Source organism: Nothobranchius furzeri, chromosome 16 (assembly GCF_043380555.1).
Source record: "Nothobranchius furzeri strain GRZ-AD chromosome 16, NfurGRZ-RIMD1, whole genome shotgun sequence".
Classification (NCBI taxonomy): Eukaryota; Metazoa; Chordata; class Actinopteri; order Cyprinodontiformes; family Nothobranchiidae; genus Nothobranchius; species Nothobranchius furzeri.
In genome coordinates this window covers 60,044,802-60,063,137 of record NC_091756.1, presented here as the reverse complement: position 1 = coordinate 60,063,137, position 18,336 = coordinate 60,044,802, and the positions used below count along the sequence as shown (strand labels likewise).

The following is an 18,336-nucleotide window of genomic DNA, read 5'->3' as shown; positions in this document are numbered from 1 at the left end:
TGGACAGGCACAGTTTAAGGCTTCGAGTGCTGCAGGGGCCTTACATTTGAATGTGCGGGGGCCCTGAGGGGTCGGCCAGTGCCAGCGGCTGCAGGTTGTGACACTGGAGCAGAAAGCCCTCTATCCCACCGCTTCCTGTCAGAGGGTTACTATAGAAAAGGTTCTGCTCAGGGGGGAGGACGCTGTCAGAGCCCCAGTCGGAGTCGGAGTCTGAGCTGCCGTTCCCAGAGCCCTCGGTGGCAGTGGGCGGGTAGCTGAGCTGCTCCAGCTGCTCCACCAGGTCGCTGAACTGCACCGCGGAGCTGCTCTCAGAGCGGACAGAGTAGGCCGGGAAGTTGACCATAGAGCTGGCCTCGGACTGGACGTCAGACCCCGGCAGACGGAGCGAGGACGTGTCCGGGCATCCGTAGCTCACCGACAGGGATTCCCCGGCAGAGCTCAGACCCAGGTTATCCAGGGAGCTGCACTCTGAGCGGTTGTTAGCTAAGGAGCTGGTCTCGGAATGACCAACGATGCTATCGGGGACAGAATTAGGATTTCCATTCAGGTCCTCAATTCCCACACTAAACATCCTACTCTGGCTGAGGCCAGCTCCGTCCACAAAACCAAAGGGACCTACTTTATTGTCATCATGACCGAAGGAGTAAGCCTCTGCCCCCCCACCATAAAAAGACATTTCAGTGGGATCATCATCGATGAACTCCTCTGAAACATGCAGACCTGAGCTGGGCATCAAGAGCACGGGCTTCTGCTTCGCGCGTAAAAGCTCCTCCTCAAACGCCTCAGGTGTAAGAGCACACTTTGTTTTGCCTGCACTCCCTCCCGCCGAGCCCCCGGTGACCCTCCTCCCATCGTGCTCGTTTTCCTCATTGCCATTTCTGAAGGGCTGCGACTGGGAAGCACCGCTCTCCACACACACAAACATGGGGCTGCAGTGTCCTGCTGCCTGATAGGTAGAAGCACCTTGAAACGAGAAGTGGGACGAGGAAGCAGCCTTGACTGGGTCTTCCTGTGGAGGGCTGGGGGGTCTAGCGGCTTGTGGTGGGGACTGGAGCTGCTGAGCGGGTGCAGGAGACTGGCTCTGAGAGGGAAAAGGCTTGGGATGAGACGGCAGTTCGGTCTGTGGAAGGATCCTCGACTTGTGGACAGAATGGAAGGAGTCGGCAGTGGAGGAAGGGAAGCCCAAAGCTCTGGGACTGTCACTGAAGGACAAGGTCTGGAAAAGAGGAAGGAAAAGGGAAAAGAACAGCGTTAACTGACCCATATATGGAGGTTTTCCTCTAAATTTTCCCAAAATGTTTCTCTATTCTCTTACTTTACCTGTATTGGCACATCGGTTGAGAAGGAACGGGCCGACATTCGGATTTTACTATTTCTCCTGAACAAAAACAGACCTTTATGTCAGACTTTTTACACATATATTCACTAGGGCTGCTCAATTAATCGAATTTTAATCACGATTACGATCTGAGTTTTGGACGATTATAAAAAACAAAACAAGCCGATTATTTGCTCCTCCTGCTTGCGCTGCCCTGAGTTGCAAATGAAGCGCTCCTCCACAGTGTTGCCAACTTGGCGACTTTGACGCTATTTCTAGCAGCTTCTCAGACCCCCTTCTTGACTTTTTAATCCTAAAAGTACCTAGCGAACACCTCAGAAACATCTCTGGTAACCCTTAGCTACTTTCTGGATAACTGTCGTCGACATTTCCTGCTGCAGGTTAGCTAAACACTCCGCCTGCGCTCCGGACCGTTCTTCAGGACATTAGGAAAGGGAATGATGTAGTGATGTGTCGGTCACTAAAGAAACGGCTCTCGGAGCCGGCTCCCTGTTGGATTAACCAGAGTGACACACACCGCACCTGCGGGCTCCTGAGCCGCTCAAAACAGCTAAATGTGCGCGTGCGGCGTGCTAAACACACGTGCAGCTTGCCCCGATTGCTGTGAGACCGGGTTGGGGGGTGGGGGGCGCAGCTGTGGTTGGGACAATTATTACATTAACTGATGGACTTGTAAATAAATAGTTAATAAATAAGGTAGAACTAAGTTCCTCACGCTGATAACTAATAACTAATCTCTCTGAGGACACGGTGCTAGTGCACTCTCCTACAGCACCTTGACACGACTAAATGCATATTATGCAACATTTTGTGAACATCAATTTATTTGCATGTATTTGTTATAAATGCCACTGTATAATTCTTGCTGTCAGTATTTGCAAGATATTGGTATTTGGGTCTGTACTGGTTAGACTTAAATGAGTTAAACCAAGGTCTATAGCCCTTGGGTCATAAACTATGAGCTGTAAGTATATTGGTCTTTTTATACTGGCAATCAGGAGTTATTTTAGTGATCATCTTGTTTCTTATTTTTGTCCTGATTGTGCCCTGAGCAATTTTATGACTGAATAAAAACAAATAAAATCAACATAAATTGAAAAATCGTCCTAAATAATCGTGATCTCAATTTCAGTCACCATAATTGTGATTATTATTTTTGCCATAATCGAGCAGCCCTAATATTCACACACACACACACGCACACACACACCTCTGGTAGGGAGTTCTCTTTGATCCGTTTTCCCTGACATATTCCACCAGCTGCTTCTGCGTCCTTCCACTGGTTAGAAATGATTTAAATCAAAGGTTGAAGCTCGTGCGCCACGATAACAAAATAAAGTTTATTTTTGTGAGGAAATGTGTTTAACGACTACCTGTATCTGAAGGAGGAGCCTCTAGTGAAGAGGATTGCTTTGGATCGGGGTTCCGGCTGATCAAACAAACGGAAAAAGGAGTGGTATTCCACACAGATCTTCCAAAAGTTTTTACACTGGTCTCGACTGGCCATCGTGAATTCCAGAATATCTTGATGGGGGCCCTGAGAAGACGATTTAGAGAAGACAGGATAGAAACACGCAGTGTCCCACATCTTAGATGTAACAGATTTTTTTTTTCATGGACGCTTACGTGAACTTCCGGGTGGAGTTTGATCAGGAACCGTTTCCTCTTGAAGCTCAGTTTGCGAATCTTTGACCAGTTGAAGGTATTTATTTTTGTGTTGCCCTAATTTAAAAAAAAAGAACATAAACAATATCGTTGGACTTTTGAGCCACACTCACAGAAGAAAGCTGGTACCACAGCAGTGTTCACCTGGAACACCTGAAGCCCCATGTGCGCTACAGCCAGGTTGATTTTGGTTCCCTCCCGGTCAGCTGCAGTGTGGAAGCGGACGCCGTACATTTCCAGTTTACGGGCAATCTCTAGGATCTGGAAGTCCGACTCAGCAGGAGTCTGACCCCTGGAAACACAACATTAACACTCCTCAGCGACAGTAGTACAACACTGTTAGGTGACACTCTGGTAAGTAAACCAGTATTTTTATGCCAAACAGAAATTTGATCCCAAATCCCTCCTAATCTCGGGAATATAACAGGCATTATCTAAAACTGAGTTATTACTACCAAACAGCATGTTAGTATGCACCCAATCATCATTCCAGTCTAATTTGGTTCATCCGTTAAGCAGTGAAATCTCCTTACACCCCCCACCCTCCTGCCCTACTGGCCGTACGGCTAACGGACGAGCCAGAGCAGAGGATTAGGACAGGGAACTCTGTCTGTGATTCCTCACTGGCAACCAAAGGAGGAGATTAGCACCACACTTTAGAGCCGCCTGTGGTCTCCAGGAGCTTTTTCTGGAGGAAGAGCCCAAACAAAACCCCGCTGGCTTTAGAGAGGTATTTAACTGTGCTTCCGTAGAGGCCGGCTGTGGGAAAAGACTACAAACTGAAGGCAACAAAAACACTTCTTGTGGTTGTTACTGACTTCAAACATTTATCACAGATGAGCTCCTACCATGTTCGAACCACAGACGCCGAGCTGCCACTCAATTATAATAGTTGTTTTTAAATAATATCTGTAGGATATAGGGTGAAATCAGTGGTGAACCAGATGTAGCTGAAACTAAACATCAGTAACCTCTTGTGAAGAGACACTGGGTTATATAACCTACAACCCCCGTTAGACAGTTGTTAGGGTTAGGGTCAGCTCAGTGGCCCGGTGATGCGAGGGTCTGCCCTGACACTGGGAGATCATGGCTGTTACGGCCACCAGTTAATGTTGTAGAACCATGGACGTAATTTTGGGGGGGCACGGGGGGACATGTCCCCCCCACTTTTTCCAGAGTCAAGTTTTGACCCCTGCACTTTTTACGATCCAAAAACAATATTACTTTATATTAAATTGACACTAGTTGAGCTCTAGGACCAAGCGGAAAACAACCGTTTGTGTATAAGCCTGTTTCCCATTAGAACATACTGTAAAGACAACCCCCCCCCCACCCCCCTCCGTGCCCCCCACACCCCACTTCTAAAGTGAAAACTACGTCCATGTGTAGAACCCATTTTGTTTGTATTTTACCTTAAAGTTAACTCTGTGTGTATGATCCAAAATGGGGTCTATGCTCTGGCCGTGTTGTCGGTCTCTGATGTTGATGTTAGCTGACGGTAAATTCTGTGGTAATGATCCTAAAACGGGTCTTAGGAATGAGCTTTAAAATCTCAGCTTATGATTTTATCAACGTTGTATTTTAAAAACTCTCTCTGGTTCAGTAAAACTTTTACCAAAGTTTGAACCAGATGTCTTTAATGTTGGTAAATTGGTCTTTAGATGTTAACCTTTTGTTCCGTTTTTCATTTGGCATTACTTTTATAATGCCCGCATCAGTTTGCTCACCCATTGTTTAGACAATTAAACACTTTTTAAAATCCTGTCCTGTTTCTTATGTTACCCCTTCCCTTCACACACCTAACATCAGTTGGGTCGTAACAGTGGGTTCAAATCCATGGTTGGGTCATACAAAGACTGTAAAAATGGGACCCATTACATTCCCGCTTGACATTCAGCATTGAGGGGTTCAACTGGGGATTAAACCACCAAAGATTCCTGAGAGCTGCCGTGTCTGCAGCTCACCGTTCCTCCAGTGGATGTTTCACGTGTGGAGAAATGATTTGCTGTGACGACTAATGGGACCTTTACATCCCAGGTCAGAGAAGAATGGTCAGACTGGTTCTAGAGGATAGACGACAGCAGCTCCAATAACCACTAGTTCCTACCAAGGTCTACAGAACAGCATCTCTGAACCACAACATCATGAAGCTTGAAGCAGATGGACTCCAGCAGCAGAAGACCACACCAGAGCTGTGTCCAAATTCAGGAGAACGTGTTCTCCTGTGACCGGTTCGAGCGGATGTTAACAGCAGTGAATTTGGACAGTCTAGCCTTAAATAATAGCCCCGCCCCTACTTCGGTGGATGTCCTCCTGTCACCTAGCAACTAATATTGCACTAATAAGAAGCTGCAGGAATGAAGCTCGCACATGTTTTAAACCGTTTCCTTGTTTTGTTACTGTTTGAAGAGCTACAGCAGATGCACCACTGGCGCCAGCATATTTTATGTGTCAGGCTGAGACGCAACCATATGCTGGTATAGTATTATTTATTTGCCTTTGTTCAAGTCTAAAAGCTCTCTTACCACTTTCATGTCAACTTAAGCTAGCTTCACGACATGAGTTATTGGAGGTACTGAAAAACATGAAAACGCCGCAGTATTTTACATCCATCTGTGTGATATCAGCAGGGCATCTCGGGATTTACAGAGGTGAAGAGACAACTGTTCTCAAAATCGGGGGAAAGAGGAACAGATTTCAAGATCGCATTATTAGCACTCTTTGAATTTGGACTGTCTTTGTCATGGCGCTGTGACGTCATTGGTCTTAAAATTCGACCTCATGAGCCCCTGAATTTGAACACAGCCCAGGTGTCACTCCTGTCAGCTGAGAACAGGAGCCTGAGACTACAATTCACACAGGATCACCAGAACCAGGCCAGAAGAGACCAAATAATCAGCAGTTACTTCCAATGTTTTCTAGAATAAGAAATCAAAATAAAAACATCAGATTAGTTTTACTAAATCTGCTCTTTCTATTTATTTTGTCTTATTGTATAGAATGGCTGACAACATAAAATCATGTGTATTTGCTCAGACACAGACGGGAGTCTTTGTGCTTGTTGACCTGGGAATGGCTTAACCGCATTACTTTATAATTAGATCTGCCACGAAGATGCATTTAACTGGGAAGGTCCTTTCCACTGAATTATTCTCAATGCTTCCATTTTTAGTTCTTTTTTATAACACAGAAATGGTTTTTCTTTACCTTGCTGACAGTTTCGTTTGCCGACTGCAAAACCTCCTCAGAGCTGACGCTGTTGGTGCGTCACTTCCTACTCCGTTTATCCGTTTAGCGTCAGCTCTGAGGAAGTTTTGCAGTCGGCAAACAAAACTGTCAGCAGTGTATATAAGCCCTGTCTTGTCTCAGTGTCTTGTCGGTCCATTGTTGTTGTCAGCATTGTTTTGGTGCTCTGTGTGAGCTTTAGTTCTAGTCTCCAGGTTTTGTGCTCTATGTGAGCGTTTGGTTCTCCTGATTCAGGATTTTTGTTTTTGGCTTCCTGCCCCTTTGGATTTTTGGTTCATCATCCTAAATAAAAGATTTATCTTTGAAACGCTCCTGCCTCGTGTCATCTGGGGTAATCTGCATCTTGGGTCCTAACCACCTCCTTGCTCTCAGCGTGACAGAGGAAAGCAATGACATTATGCCCGAGAAAGTTCAAACAATGACAAACCTCGTGCTTATCTGGGATGTGTCAACATCACAGTAAAATGGGTCAATATGGTCAAGGCTAATGACATTTACTCTGAGCTGTACTACATAGAACTGAAGAGGCAGTGTAACCCTTGCTGCTGGTAGCAACACTACACCGGTATCTATCCTCATCATCATACTCATTAAAGAGACCTCCTTAACCTTTATGCTTGATATCAGCAGATCAGGATCAAAGACTGAACTGTGTGCTACTAGGAAGTTTCCGATCACATTTTTTGCTCTCGAGACGATTCCGAGTCATTTGATTTTAACCCTCTGGAGGCAGGCGTTGCAGATTTGCAACAGTTAAAACCTACCTACCTGGTTATTCCACGTACGTATTTCATGAGCATTTTTAAACTCAGAAGTACCCCTGAAGGACTTAGTTGTTCGTCCTTTTATCAAAACTTATTTTGAGCCTGAGAGGGTTAAGAATCTGTCAATAACGAGTCCTGATCCGGTACTTTAGAAATGCGCCGAGGAGACCACAGAACCTGACATTTGCAACCACAGACTAGGGTTGTCACGGTAACCGGTATAGCGGTAAACCCCGGTAAAAAAGTTGACAATAAAAATAACCGTCCAGTTTTTAAAAAACTAAATTATCTCGGTGGGTTTACCGTGGCCGCGGTTTCGGCGTGGTGACCCTTACCAGCCACCGTCGCTTCAGCTGAAGTTCCCGCGGCGCGCACACGCACTTTTTAGTTTGCAACAGCACCAAAACTTTGAAGCTGAAATAATGGCCGAAGGAGGAGACGGCAGCGCCCAGGACATCCATCAGCCCTCAGAGAAGACTAAATCGGAAGTATGGGCATATTTTGGATTTCTGAAAAATGCTGAGGGACAGTTAATAGAAGACGGCTATCCCGTTTGCAGAACGTGCAGGAAACAAGTGTCTGCAAAAGGCAGCAACACTTCGAATCTAATGGCACATCTGCGTGACCATCACCCACGTCTCCACAGCCAGTGCAAGGTAGGTTAACATTAGCGTTTTAGCTTAAATGCATGACATGAGGACTTTTGGCTGAGGGAGAATGCAACGAGTCACTATATACTGCAGCCGCAGCGTCCTCTGGCAGCATTTAAACCGTGTCACGGACACCCTGTTGCTGGATGAAGCATTTTATTTGTTGATGATGAAGAGAAATATACAATTAGTTCCTTGTCATTGATTTGTTTACTTATTCAATGCCATTTATACTTGAACATTTGGATTTGATTACATAGTGTAGTAGTTATTTTAGTAATTTGTTTAAAGTGGCTATTTATTTTAAATACATATTTTTTAAGGTTGACTTGTACAGCGCTCAAGTCAAGTGTGGACTGGAGTTTTAGATTTTCATTTTGATAATGAAGAAAACAAGTATATGAGAAAACAAGTGGTGTTTCTTTCATTTGTTTACATATTGTTTATGTTTTGAATGTTTGGATTTGTATAATTTAAACCTGCACTGACTACTGTAACATGTTCCAGAAAAAGAAGCTATTTGTTCCTTTACTTGTGAAAAGTTGCACTTTTGCTAAGGCTTTGTGTTATTTTAGGTTTAATAAACACTGTTAAACCTTTTCAAAACTATTTCAGTTTGTGTAGAACAGGACTATCAATGCTTTCTGAACATATGCAACACCGTTTAAAAAATACCGCGATAATACCGAAAACCGTGATAATTTTGGTCACAATAACCGTGAGGTTAAATTTTCATACCGTGACAACCCTACCACAGACGCTCATCCAGTGTGATAAATGTACTGATATCTTGGTATTTCTGCTGTCCGTACACAATTTCTTGGAGTCTTAATGTATTTTTTAGTGTTGGCTGGCTTAGCTGAATTGCTGCAGCGAACAGAGCAGGGTCAGTCTTTTTAAGGTGGAGCATCAAGAGTTGAACGCAGCACTACCTTTTCCACCTCGTTGGATGACCAGTTTGCACACATTACATGTTTTCATTACACTCCCTTTGCGGTTTTCTTTAAAAATACATCAAAATTACAGACATTTTTTCACTCTTGAGGTGACAACTATGCTCTGTGTTTGCAAATTTCTACATGCTATGTTGCGCGAATTCCCAGACTACCTTAAATTGTGGGACTTACTGCGTTGTTGTCTATGAAACAAACAATACTGATGTGAAGGGACTTGTCGAATGTAAAACTAAGCCACTGTTTTTCTCAGGATGAATTTAAAAAGTAATGTTTGTTGTTATTTATGGTTAAATATGATTTTTTTCCCACTGGTTTCCTGAAAATCAAGTGATTGGACCCGATTTCCGATCACATGATCGGATCAGAGCATCCCTATGTGCTTTTGTTATAAATGACTATGATTTTACCGGCTGCAGGGAGTTTCCTGCACAGAAACAGAGACTACAGCCTTCATGAATAATAAGCTTACGACTAGTCTGAGAGAACCCAAAACCTAAGTGTAATGTTGCCGTCTTGAATCAGCTCTAATGTCCAAAATTTCACAATTCATGTGACCATCACTTAATAAACTGTTACAGTGCCATTAGGCATCTATTGAACTGAACTCGATGGTTGTTTACAAGAAAATAATTCACCAACAGCAGCAAAAAGTAGCACTTCTGATGCATCCAGGGGTCAAGCCAGACAGGAAGTTGCTAGTGTTTCTGTTAAATAACAACGCAACGGTAAAATAAGGCTGCTGTTTTATGATAGCAGCATTATTTAGTCTTGGCTGCGCTCAGACCAGCTGTTAGCTCATCGCCGCTGTTGGACATTAACCTTTATCTAAACAGAGGCTGTTGAAGAGCTATCTACAACATGTAAGACAGTAACTGAACGTTTACACAGAAACACTCAGGGGAAACTCACAGATGTCTGCGGTGGAGCTCCATGATCCTCTCTTGCACTTTGTCTTGATAAGGCAACAACTTGTTGGACCTCAAAAACTCCCTGTCTGCTACGTCATCATAGTCACCGATCTCCGCTGTGGTTTAGAGACGCACAAATCAAAATAAATATTTTATTTTTTTACTTAACAGATGAAGAAGTTTTAAAAAAACGCTAAAAACAGAAAACACCTTTGATCATGAACATCAGACATTCTTACATTAGATTTATTTTTAATAAAAGTTTCTCATAAATAATTTTTTTCTAATTATATTTACAAATCAAACATGAACGTACTTGTCTCTATGATGACTTTTCATCACATTCGGAGTCACACAAATAAATTAATAAAAGTAAAAAAACAAATGTTATCGTACACTGGACGAGGTGGGAGGCCAGCAAGGCTCCGGTATTCTCTGTGCAGACCAACCTGCCCTCCATCAGATCTCTCTTCATCTGCAGGGAGAATAAGTACCTGTTGAAAAAAGCAAACAAAAACCATTACATTTTACTGTAGAGCATGTATATTCACAAAGCAATTCAAAAATTCATGAACTTCAGAGGGAAAAAATAGGACAGGCTTATGTGTACAGTAATCTCTCGTTTATCGCGGTAGATGCGTTCCAGACCTGGCCGCGATAGGTGAAAATCCGCGAAGTAGGGACTCCCAGCATGCCCCTCGCGGGGATTCCCTCCACGTCGCACCTACGTCACAAACCGCGGCTATAAACGGAAGTCGCCTTTCCAGCTCACCACTCAGTCATCGTTTCTTCAGATTCATGATTAGTTTCCAACCTACCGTTCAATCCAACGAACTATCAGCTCATAGTAAGTTATCTTACTTACTTCTGGAAAGCCCGGCATTTCCGTGTCACTTCGTTGACGCTCGAACGCTCGGGGGGTTCCTAGATCAGCCGGCGTTTCACCGATGCTCACTTCCGCGTCTGTGAAACCACGCTCCCTACTGAATTATCGTATGATCACATTCTCTTTTTGTGGGTAAAACTCAAGAATAAAAATTTTTTTACTTGGTTTTTTTAGTTTTATTACAAAAAGTGCATTTTATGATGAAATTGATTAAAAAAAACAAGAATTTCTTGATATTTCGCATAGAAAAATACCGCAAATCAGCGAGAAATACCGTGAATCTGCGAATTCCCCCTGAAAAATGCTCCAAAGAAAAAATCCGCGAAGCAGCGAATCCGCGATGAACGAACCGCGAAGTAGCGAGGGATTACTGTAATGCTCTTTGTCAGGGACATGAGCCGCTGACCTGGTGAACTCCTCCTGCAGTTGCCCGGGGTCAGGGGGGAAGAACTTCACCGAAAGTCTAAACAGAGTATTTGCTGGTCCTGAAAAGGTTAAAGACAGATGATCAGTCAAAAGACACACCTTCATCAGGAGGAAAGTCAAATATTTTAGCTTACTTCGGACTTGCTTTGCAATAGGTTTAGTGGGATCCACCCAAACCTACACAGAGGGATACATTGATTAATTTTAACATAATTTAAAACACAAAGTTTACCAACTAAACTCTGAACGACTCCTGAAACCATTATTGACCCAGATGTATGTAGGTTCTACTTAGACAGTAGTCTTTAAAGGCATACTATGCAACTTTTTCATAGGGCTGCACAATATATCGAAAAATTATCGTCATGGCGATAACAGGACGTGCAATAGGCCCATCGCAAAGCACGTCAAAAACGGCGATAAATGTTTGGTTCAAACATTTCCATCCGTGTCATACATCAGCTTTTTGTAAACCAGCTCTGTTTTTTTGACCAATCAAATGTAGCCCTTCTGATATGCGGCCAATCAGATGGGTCCGTTCACGTAATACGCCCGCCCCCTACGTAGACCCTTACCCCAAAATTCCACCATCTCCGCTCCGCCCCCGCTTTCCGCTGCCGCTCGCTTCCCTTGTTCGTCATGCTGGCTCAGATTAACGAACGCACTTTGTGCTGAGGTTTCTGGAATCAGCGCTGCTTTCAAACGTGAACGTGAGTCCGCTCGGTGTCGTTAAGCAGCTGATAGTAACCGGGCTGACTCCAACACGTGCCGGTGAACCAACCCACCTACCTCCATGTCGCTAGTGTTCCACCGGGTGGTGACGTTAGCCCCAGGCTCCGGTTAGCTTCCAGCTAAAAGGCTACAGCACTCTCCTCCCAGTGCCACCCTGCTAAAGAGGGCCTGGAAAAGTTCCCCCACACATCAAAGTGATTTTTCATTTATGAGCTTTTATAACCTTGTTAATCAGGATAGTTGATTTGCTGCTGCACATAAACTGTCAGTCAGAAGCTCTGCTAGCCGGTTATCTTAAGAGGAGCTAGTTCAATTTGTTAGCTTGTTATCAGAATCATAGTTGCAGTTTCATCATCTGAGCTGATTTTTAAGATCTAGGTAAACTTGTTCAATTTGGGGTTAAAAACAAACGTTTTCACATATTTTCCATGTAGTTTTTTGCCAGTTCCTCTTCTGAAAGGTAGACATTTGTTTTTCTCTTTCCCTCAGAAAATCTTAATATTCTCCTAGTTTGGCCCAGCACAGTTCACTTCCCAATTACAGCAAAAGCCTTATATCATAACCACATAAGTGGAGAAAATGCTCAGTAGCAATGAGAGAATTTGCTGTTGCCTTTAAGTGATGTTAACTATTATTTAATATTTAAACTTATTTTCAGATATTTTTATTTATTCAAAAACCCTGGTAAGGGATGTTTTTCTGTATTTGGAGCATCAGAAAAAGTTTTATGGTGGAGGTGATGTTTTAAAGTCACTGAGAAACTGCATGCAGGCAGTTTGTTGTTTTGCTGCTAATACAGTAGCAGGTGCAGCTGCTAATACAGTAGCAGGTGTTGCTGCTAATACAGTAGCAGGTGCAGCTGCTAATACAGTAGCAGGTGCAGCTGCTAATACAGTAGCAGGTGTTGCTGCTAATACAGTAGCAGGTGCAGCTGCTAATACAGTAGCAGGTGTTGCTGCTAATACAGTAGCAGGTGCAGCTGCTAATACAGTAGCAGGTGCAGCTACTAATACAGTAGCAGGTGCAGCTGCTAATACAGTAGCAGGTGCAGCTACTAATACAGTAGCGGGTGCAGCTGCTAATACAGTAGCAGGTGCAGCTGCTAATACAGTAGCAGGTGCAGCTGCTAATACAGTAGCGGGTGCAGCTGCTAATACAGTAGCAGGTGCAGCTGCTAATACAGTAGCGGGTGCAGCTGCTAATACAGTAGCAGGTGCAGCTGCTAATACAGTAGCAGGTGCAGCTGCTAATACAGTAGCGGGTGCAGCTGCTAATACAGTAGCAGGTGCAGCTGCTAATACAGTAGCAGGTGCAGCTGCTAATACAGTAGCGGGTGCAGCTGCTAATACAGTAGCAGGTGCAGCTGCTAATACAGTAGCGGGTGCAGCTGCTAATACAGTAGCAGGTGCAGCTGCATATTTTTGCAATAAAAATGTTATGTTGTAATGGAATTCATGCATTAGTTTTTGTTTGCTTTGAACCCAGAGCAGACGTCACACGCCAGACGACATCAACACTGCATACTTTATTATTTGTTCATTTATCGTGAGTAATATCGATAAAGCATTATTAAGCACTGTTATTGAATATCGCAGGTTTTCCTAATATCGTGCAGCCCTACTTTTTCATATTTTTAAATCAATTTCTTGAGCAAGCATGTGCGTAAATCACCCTTTAGGGGGTAATGACATGTCACTCGGACCCCTGTGGCCAGGATACCGCACTTGCAACTTCAGAGTTGGCCGGCCGCTTACCTGTTAGGTCCCACTTTAGTCTTAGTAATGTGGAACTGACTTGCTAGTGCCGGAGTCTGCTTCCAGCATGTTTCCTGCGTGTTTTAGATCATGAACACAGCTGATTTGTTTCATTTAGTGATGAACTGCTCCTCTGGAAACTAATGAAGGCTGAGGAGACATTTCTGCTGTTAGATTAAGGTGTTGAAAAGACTAACGCACAGCAAGGAGATACGTTTCACTTCTGGCTTGACTAAATGACACTAGGGGGTGCTAAATGCAAGCTAAACTGCTTAGTATGCCTTTAAGGCAACATGACTTATACGATTAACTAAGACCCATCAATAACTGAGATGACATTTGATCAGGATGCCTCATGGGAGAGATGTAATGAGCATTCTGTCGGTGAGAGGTCCTGGGGCCGCCCCAAGACATGCTGGGGTGATAATGTGTCTAGGGTGGCCTAGGAACACATTGGGGTTCCACGTCAGGAGCTGCAAAGTAATAGCTAAGTAATAAATGAGGGTTAGCCAATTATTTGATCAATTACTGTGGTGGATTAATCGATTATTGATAATCAATAGCTGCAGCCATACTATCAATGTTGGCACTGCTTTTAAATATTAAATATTCAGTGTCAAAACATGAAACATTCCAATATTTCTGTGTGTGAAAATAGTCTTACATCCCTATTCTATACTGCATTTTCTTGTCTTCTTTATAGAAACAGAACACATTTTGATTGTCGGATGTTTTATCAAACGAACCTAAAACACAGAAGCAAAATAAGCAAAGTTCGCTACTAAAACAGGCACAGTGTGTTTGGCACTTTGGGGTCAAATCTGTTCACAAGCGGGTTTGAGCTGTTAAAAATACAGCTGTGTTCTGTTTGAAGGAGGTCTATGGCTGGGTTCACAGCTCCTGTGTTGGTTTATGAAAACTCTGAGGAGGTATTGCGTCTGACACGCGTTTTGGACAAGTTAAAAATAAAACTAGATTAACTCCATAGAAAACACCACCTCACCGTACGACTAAGGACAGCAGTAAACTAACAGTTTGTGAAAAAAGCCATGTCATTGTCACCATGGTGTGAACTTTGACCTGTCACTAACTGCACATGCTGTAAGGTTGTCTGCTTCCAACAACGTTATTGTGGTACATACCCAGTTCATCTGCACGTTCTGAAACTCCAGGCCGAAGTAATCACTCTCGATGAGGTTACCTCTGTGGAAAACCTTAGACAGAAGGGTCTGTCCAAGAGCTTTGGACTGGAAGGAAAGGAAAAAATAGATTATTTTCATGGTTATGTCAACAAATACATGTAAAGTTCTGTTACGATGCTACAGCCGGCTCTAAAGCTACATGTAAAACATTTGTTTGCATTAAAAAAGTCCCATTAGTCATCGCAAACCGGTGAAATTACATCTCTGCATTTGACCCATCCCCGTGGGGAGCAGTGAGCTGCAGCAGTGGCCGCGCTCAGGAACCATGTGGTGGTTTCAACCCCCCCCCCAGTCCAACCCCTTGAAGCTGAGTGTCAAACAGGGAGACATTGGACCCCATTTTTAAAGTCTTTGGTATGACCCGACTGGGATTTGAACCCGATCTCCCAGTTTCAGGGCGGACACCCCACCACCCAAACATCTTTACTGGGACTGAGGAGAGAAAAAAACACGCTAACATTCATACTGAGCACCGGATAAATGCTGTTTGAATAAACATTTGGCATCTGCACATGATTCACTTCACTGTGTTTTATGGCTCTGTATGTTCCATCTGTTAATTCAAATAGTGCCTTTGACTTGATTAGCTGGTAAACAGCAAAACTGTGTTCTTGCATGCTGCAGCACAGCCGTGAGTGGAGAAAAGCTGCACTCTCAGGCACAAACTCTGCACAAGTTCACTCTCTGGGTTTGTTTTTGACTAAATGAAGAACTAATTACTATGTACTAAGAACACACTACGCTTGAGGTTTGGAAACCCAGTCTGTGACTTTTTGAGAAAATTACAGACTAAACATCTGGTTGTAATGTAAAATTGTATTTTTAAAAGCCTTATAAAAAGAACTGCTATGCATCAGCTAAAGGGAGACATTACAACTCAAAGAGCACAGAGAAATTTACTGTAGTCGGGTCTTTTCATTCCTTTGATGCAGTCATATGTTCTGCATCCAGAAAACCTATAAAGAGCAGGTGGAATCTGCCGACATGCGAGTAAAATAGTAGGAACGTGACGCATAAGGCTCCTATTTACACATCTTATTACAGTTTATCTCAGAGAATAAACACCCTTGTGGTTAAATCGATTGGCTTGTGCTCAAAGGCACGCCGAACAGAGAGCATCGGTAAATCTGAACCAATCAAGTTTGGGTGTTTATTAGGGCTGGGCAATATGGCCTAAAATTAATATCACGATACACTGAGGATTCCACCTCGATAACGATAAGTGGACGGTAACTACAGGTATGCGCAGAAACAAAAGTTGTCCACTAGATGTCACACGTATCACGCCGAGACACATTTTTATGTGACTAAAGGTGGTACAGCTTCTTAAAGCGGCATGAATGTTGCCAACCACCACGCATCTTTTCATTTTTTATCATCCAATTTATTGACATGGGAACAATTATCTCAATAAGAGTCAGAAATTTAGATAACAATACATTTTCAATTTATTGCCCAGCCCTAGTGTTTACTTTAAACTTATATTACTGCTGAGCTCTAGGTAGAGAGGGCTCGACGTTATCGTCACTCATCTTTGTTGGCCTGTACGAAGATTAGTACACAAGTGCACAAGCCCAGTTATTTCCCTTTTGCAGGTGTTCTGGATTCATTAGCAGAACTTTGAGTCTAGAATATTGAACCTTTTCACAATATTCTACCTGTCTGAGATTAATCATCACAGTTATAACAAATAAATGCTTGAAATATCTGACTTTACATGTAATGAGTCTGTCTCATTTATTAGTTTCACCTTTTAAGCTGAAATACTGAAGTAAATGAACTTTTGCATTCTATTCTAATACTTTTAGTTTCGCCTGTATAAAATGTTCTGAAGTGAAGTCATAATACAGGAGTATCTAGTTTGACACCAAAACCTGAAGTAAACGGTTGATTTGAACTGACTGTGACGTTTGTGTATCGGCCGTAACGCAACAACACTCCGTTTTCAGACATTTTGGATTACTCATTAACCCTCAAGAGGCGAACTGAACTGAATTCACAGCTATATCATTTGAAATTATACCTGGATCAAACTGAGATAACGTTCTCACAGAAGTCTAATACCATAAAGTCCACAGAAGGGACTGTAAAGTTAAGTTGACAGCAGAAACAACAGGTGTGTAAAATCAAACAGACCGAGACTACAAAACACTTTGTTTCGTCATCGACATGGTGGTGTGTGTGTGTGTGTGTGTGTGTGTGTGTGTGTGTGTGTGTGTGTGTGTGTGTGTGTGTGTGTGTGTGTGTGTGTGTGTGTGTGTGTGTGTGTGTGTGTGTGTGTGTGTGTGTGTGTGTGTGTGTGTGTGTGTGTGTGCAGCCACATGAAAGACAATGTCAAACAAAGATGGAGGAACATCCTCTTTCATTTCCCACTTTCTGTACTTTTGACTTGTACATGTTCCACCTGCAGAATTAACATATTAATCCTCTCCTAAGGTTAATAATCAAATGTCCTCACTTTGTGCATAATGTACACCCAACTAGACATTTTCCTTCATCATGTATTTGACAGTGAATTTAGACAATTTAATCAAAAGTTCAAGTGGACATTTGATTAGACACAGGCAGTTTTAGTTAAACGGGTATTCTGTTACACGAATAGAGAAGAAACTTTAATATGGCATTGTTTTCAACTAAATGTGAAAGTTGTGGGACACTCGTTAAATCAATACATCTGCAGTGGTACCTAGTAGAAATTAATGCCTTGCAAGCTGTACTCGGGGCAAAAAAAAGCCCAGAAATGCATGGATCAGCACCGTGTGCTGCTGCAGAGAGTGGCAGGACAGGGCGGTCTTACCCCCAAATTCCACTACCTCCGCTCCGACACGAACGCCGGAGCAAAATCGGTACCGTTGTAGTCAATCAGAGCAATTCCACTACTGCGGCCGTGCTCCGGCAGTGCAGCGCCGTGCGCCGCCCTCTGTTCCGGCGTCCGGCAAAAATAGAATCGATCCTATTTTCGCCGGACGCCGGAACACCTCCGCAGTAAATGGACAGGAATCACAACCGCCCAACAGGAAAAGGAGCGAGCACAAGTTCCGTTTTTCACAATAAATCGATAAACAAAAGGCGCTTTTTGTTTCATATGCACAGGTTTAACAACTTTTAACAACTATCAATGGCGGCTGAACTTTAAATGCACAAAAGTAAGCCATAAATACAGTTTCCACTATCAAAGTAGTCGCCCTTTGTTGATCCAAACACTGCTGATCTCTCAACACAAATGATGGGCAGATTAAACAGTTCATGCCGATGCTTCTCCCACACAACGGGTGTTTGGATCTAACTTCCGCGTTTATTGCTCGGACTGTATCGCAAGATGTCGAAAATCCCGCGCATGCTTGTTTGCCCCCCTCAGGTCTCCGCACCGGAGCGGAGCCGCTGTAGAGCGGGTACCAGTAAAAATTGAGTTCGGAAGCGAGCGGCTGCGGAAGGCGGGGGCGGACCGGAGCGGAGGTAGTGGAATTTAGGGGTTATTTCCTGATATTTGGACATCTCTACTCAAAATGACGAACGGAAGCTAATGCAGGAGATAGGTGCAGGAGACTATTTTCAGGTTTTGCCTGCATGAAAAACTCAGAATGACCGATTATAATCAGAAATAATCCTTAACTCAATCACTGCATTGACGACTAAAGCCATCATTTAAAATCCAACTGTTCACTGCCAATGATGACTAAAGTCATCATTTGCATTTTTTTTACTGTTTGGGCGTCGGACGAGCCCCCGCACCGTGAGAACAAACATCTCAGCTCTAAAGCTGATCTTCATCCGGATACGTCACACGTCACGTGATCAGGAAGCAGAA

The 18,336-nt window shown here is 43.4% G+C and overlaps 1 protein-coding gene across 7 annotated transcripts in view; it reads right to left on the bottom strand.

The window, feature by feature from the left end:
* farp2 (FERM, RhoGEF and pleckstrin domain protein 2) overlaps positions 1 to 18,336 on the bottom strand; it is a 68,559-nt gene that overhangs the window by 26,748 nt on the left and 23,475 nt on the right. For all 7 annotated transcript variants that reach the window (XR_011516947.1, XM_070545878.1, XM_070545881.1 and 4 more), the window contains exons 3-13: positions 14,469 to 14,573; positions 10,975 to 11,017; positions 10,821 to 10,899; positions 9,925 to 10,022; positions 9,530 to 9,644; positions 3,149 to 3,296; positions 2,966 to 3,061; positions 2,713 to 2,876; positions 2,550 to 2,618; positions 1,321 to 1,378; positions 964 to 1,216 (exon numbers count right to left, since the gene is read on the bottom strand). Coding sequence is in view for 6 of the 7 variants with exons in the window: in XM_070545878.1 (XP_070401979.1) it covers positions 964 to 1,216; positions 1,321 to 1,378; positions 2,550 to 2,618; positions 2,713 to 2,876; positions 2,966 to 3,061; positions 3,149 to 3,296; positions 9,530 to 9,644; positions 9,925 to 10,022; positions 10,821 to 10,899; positions 10,975 to 11,017; positions 14,469 to 14,573 (1,228 nt within the window). In the remaining variant the exon portion in view is untranslated. The remainder of the gene's footprint in view (positions 1 to 963; positions 1,217 to 1,320; positions 1,379 to 2,549; positions 2,619 to 2,712; positions 2,877 to 2,965; positions 3,062 to 3,148; positions 3,297 to 9,529; positions 9,645 to 9,924; positions 10,023 to 10,820; positions 10,900 to 10,974; positions 11,018 to 14,468; positions 14,574 to 18,336) is intronic.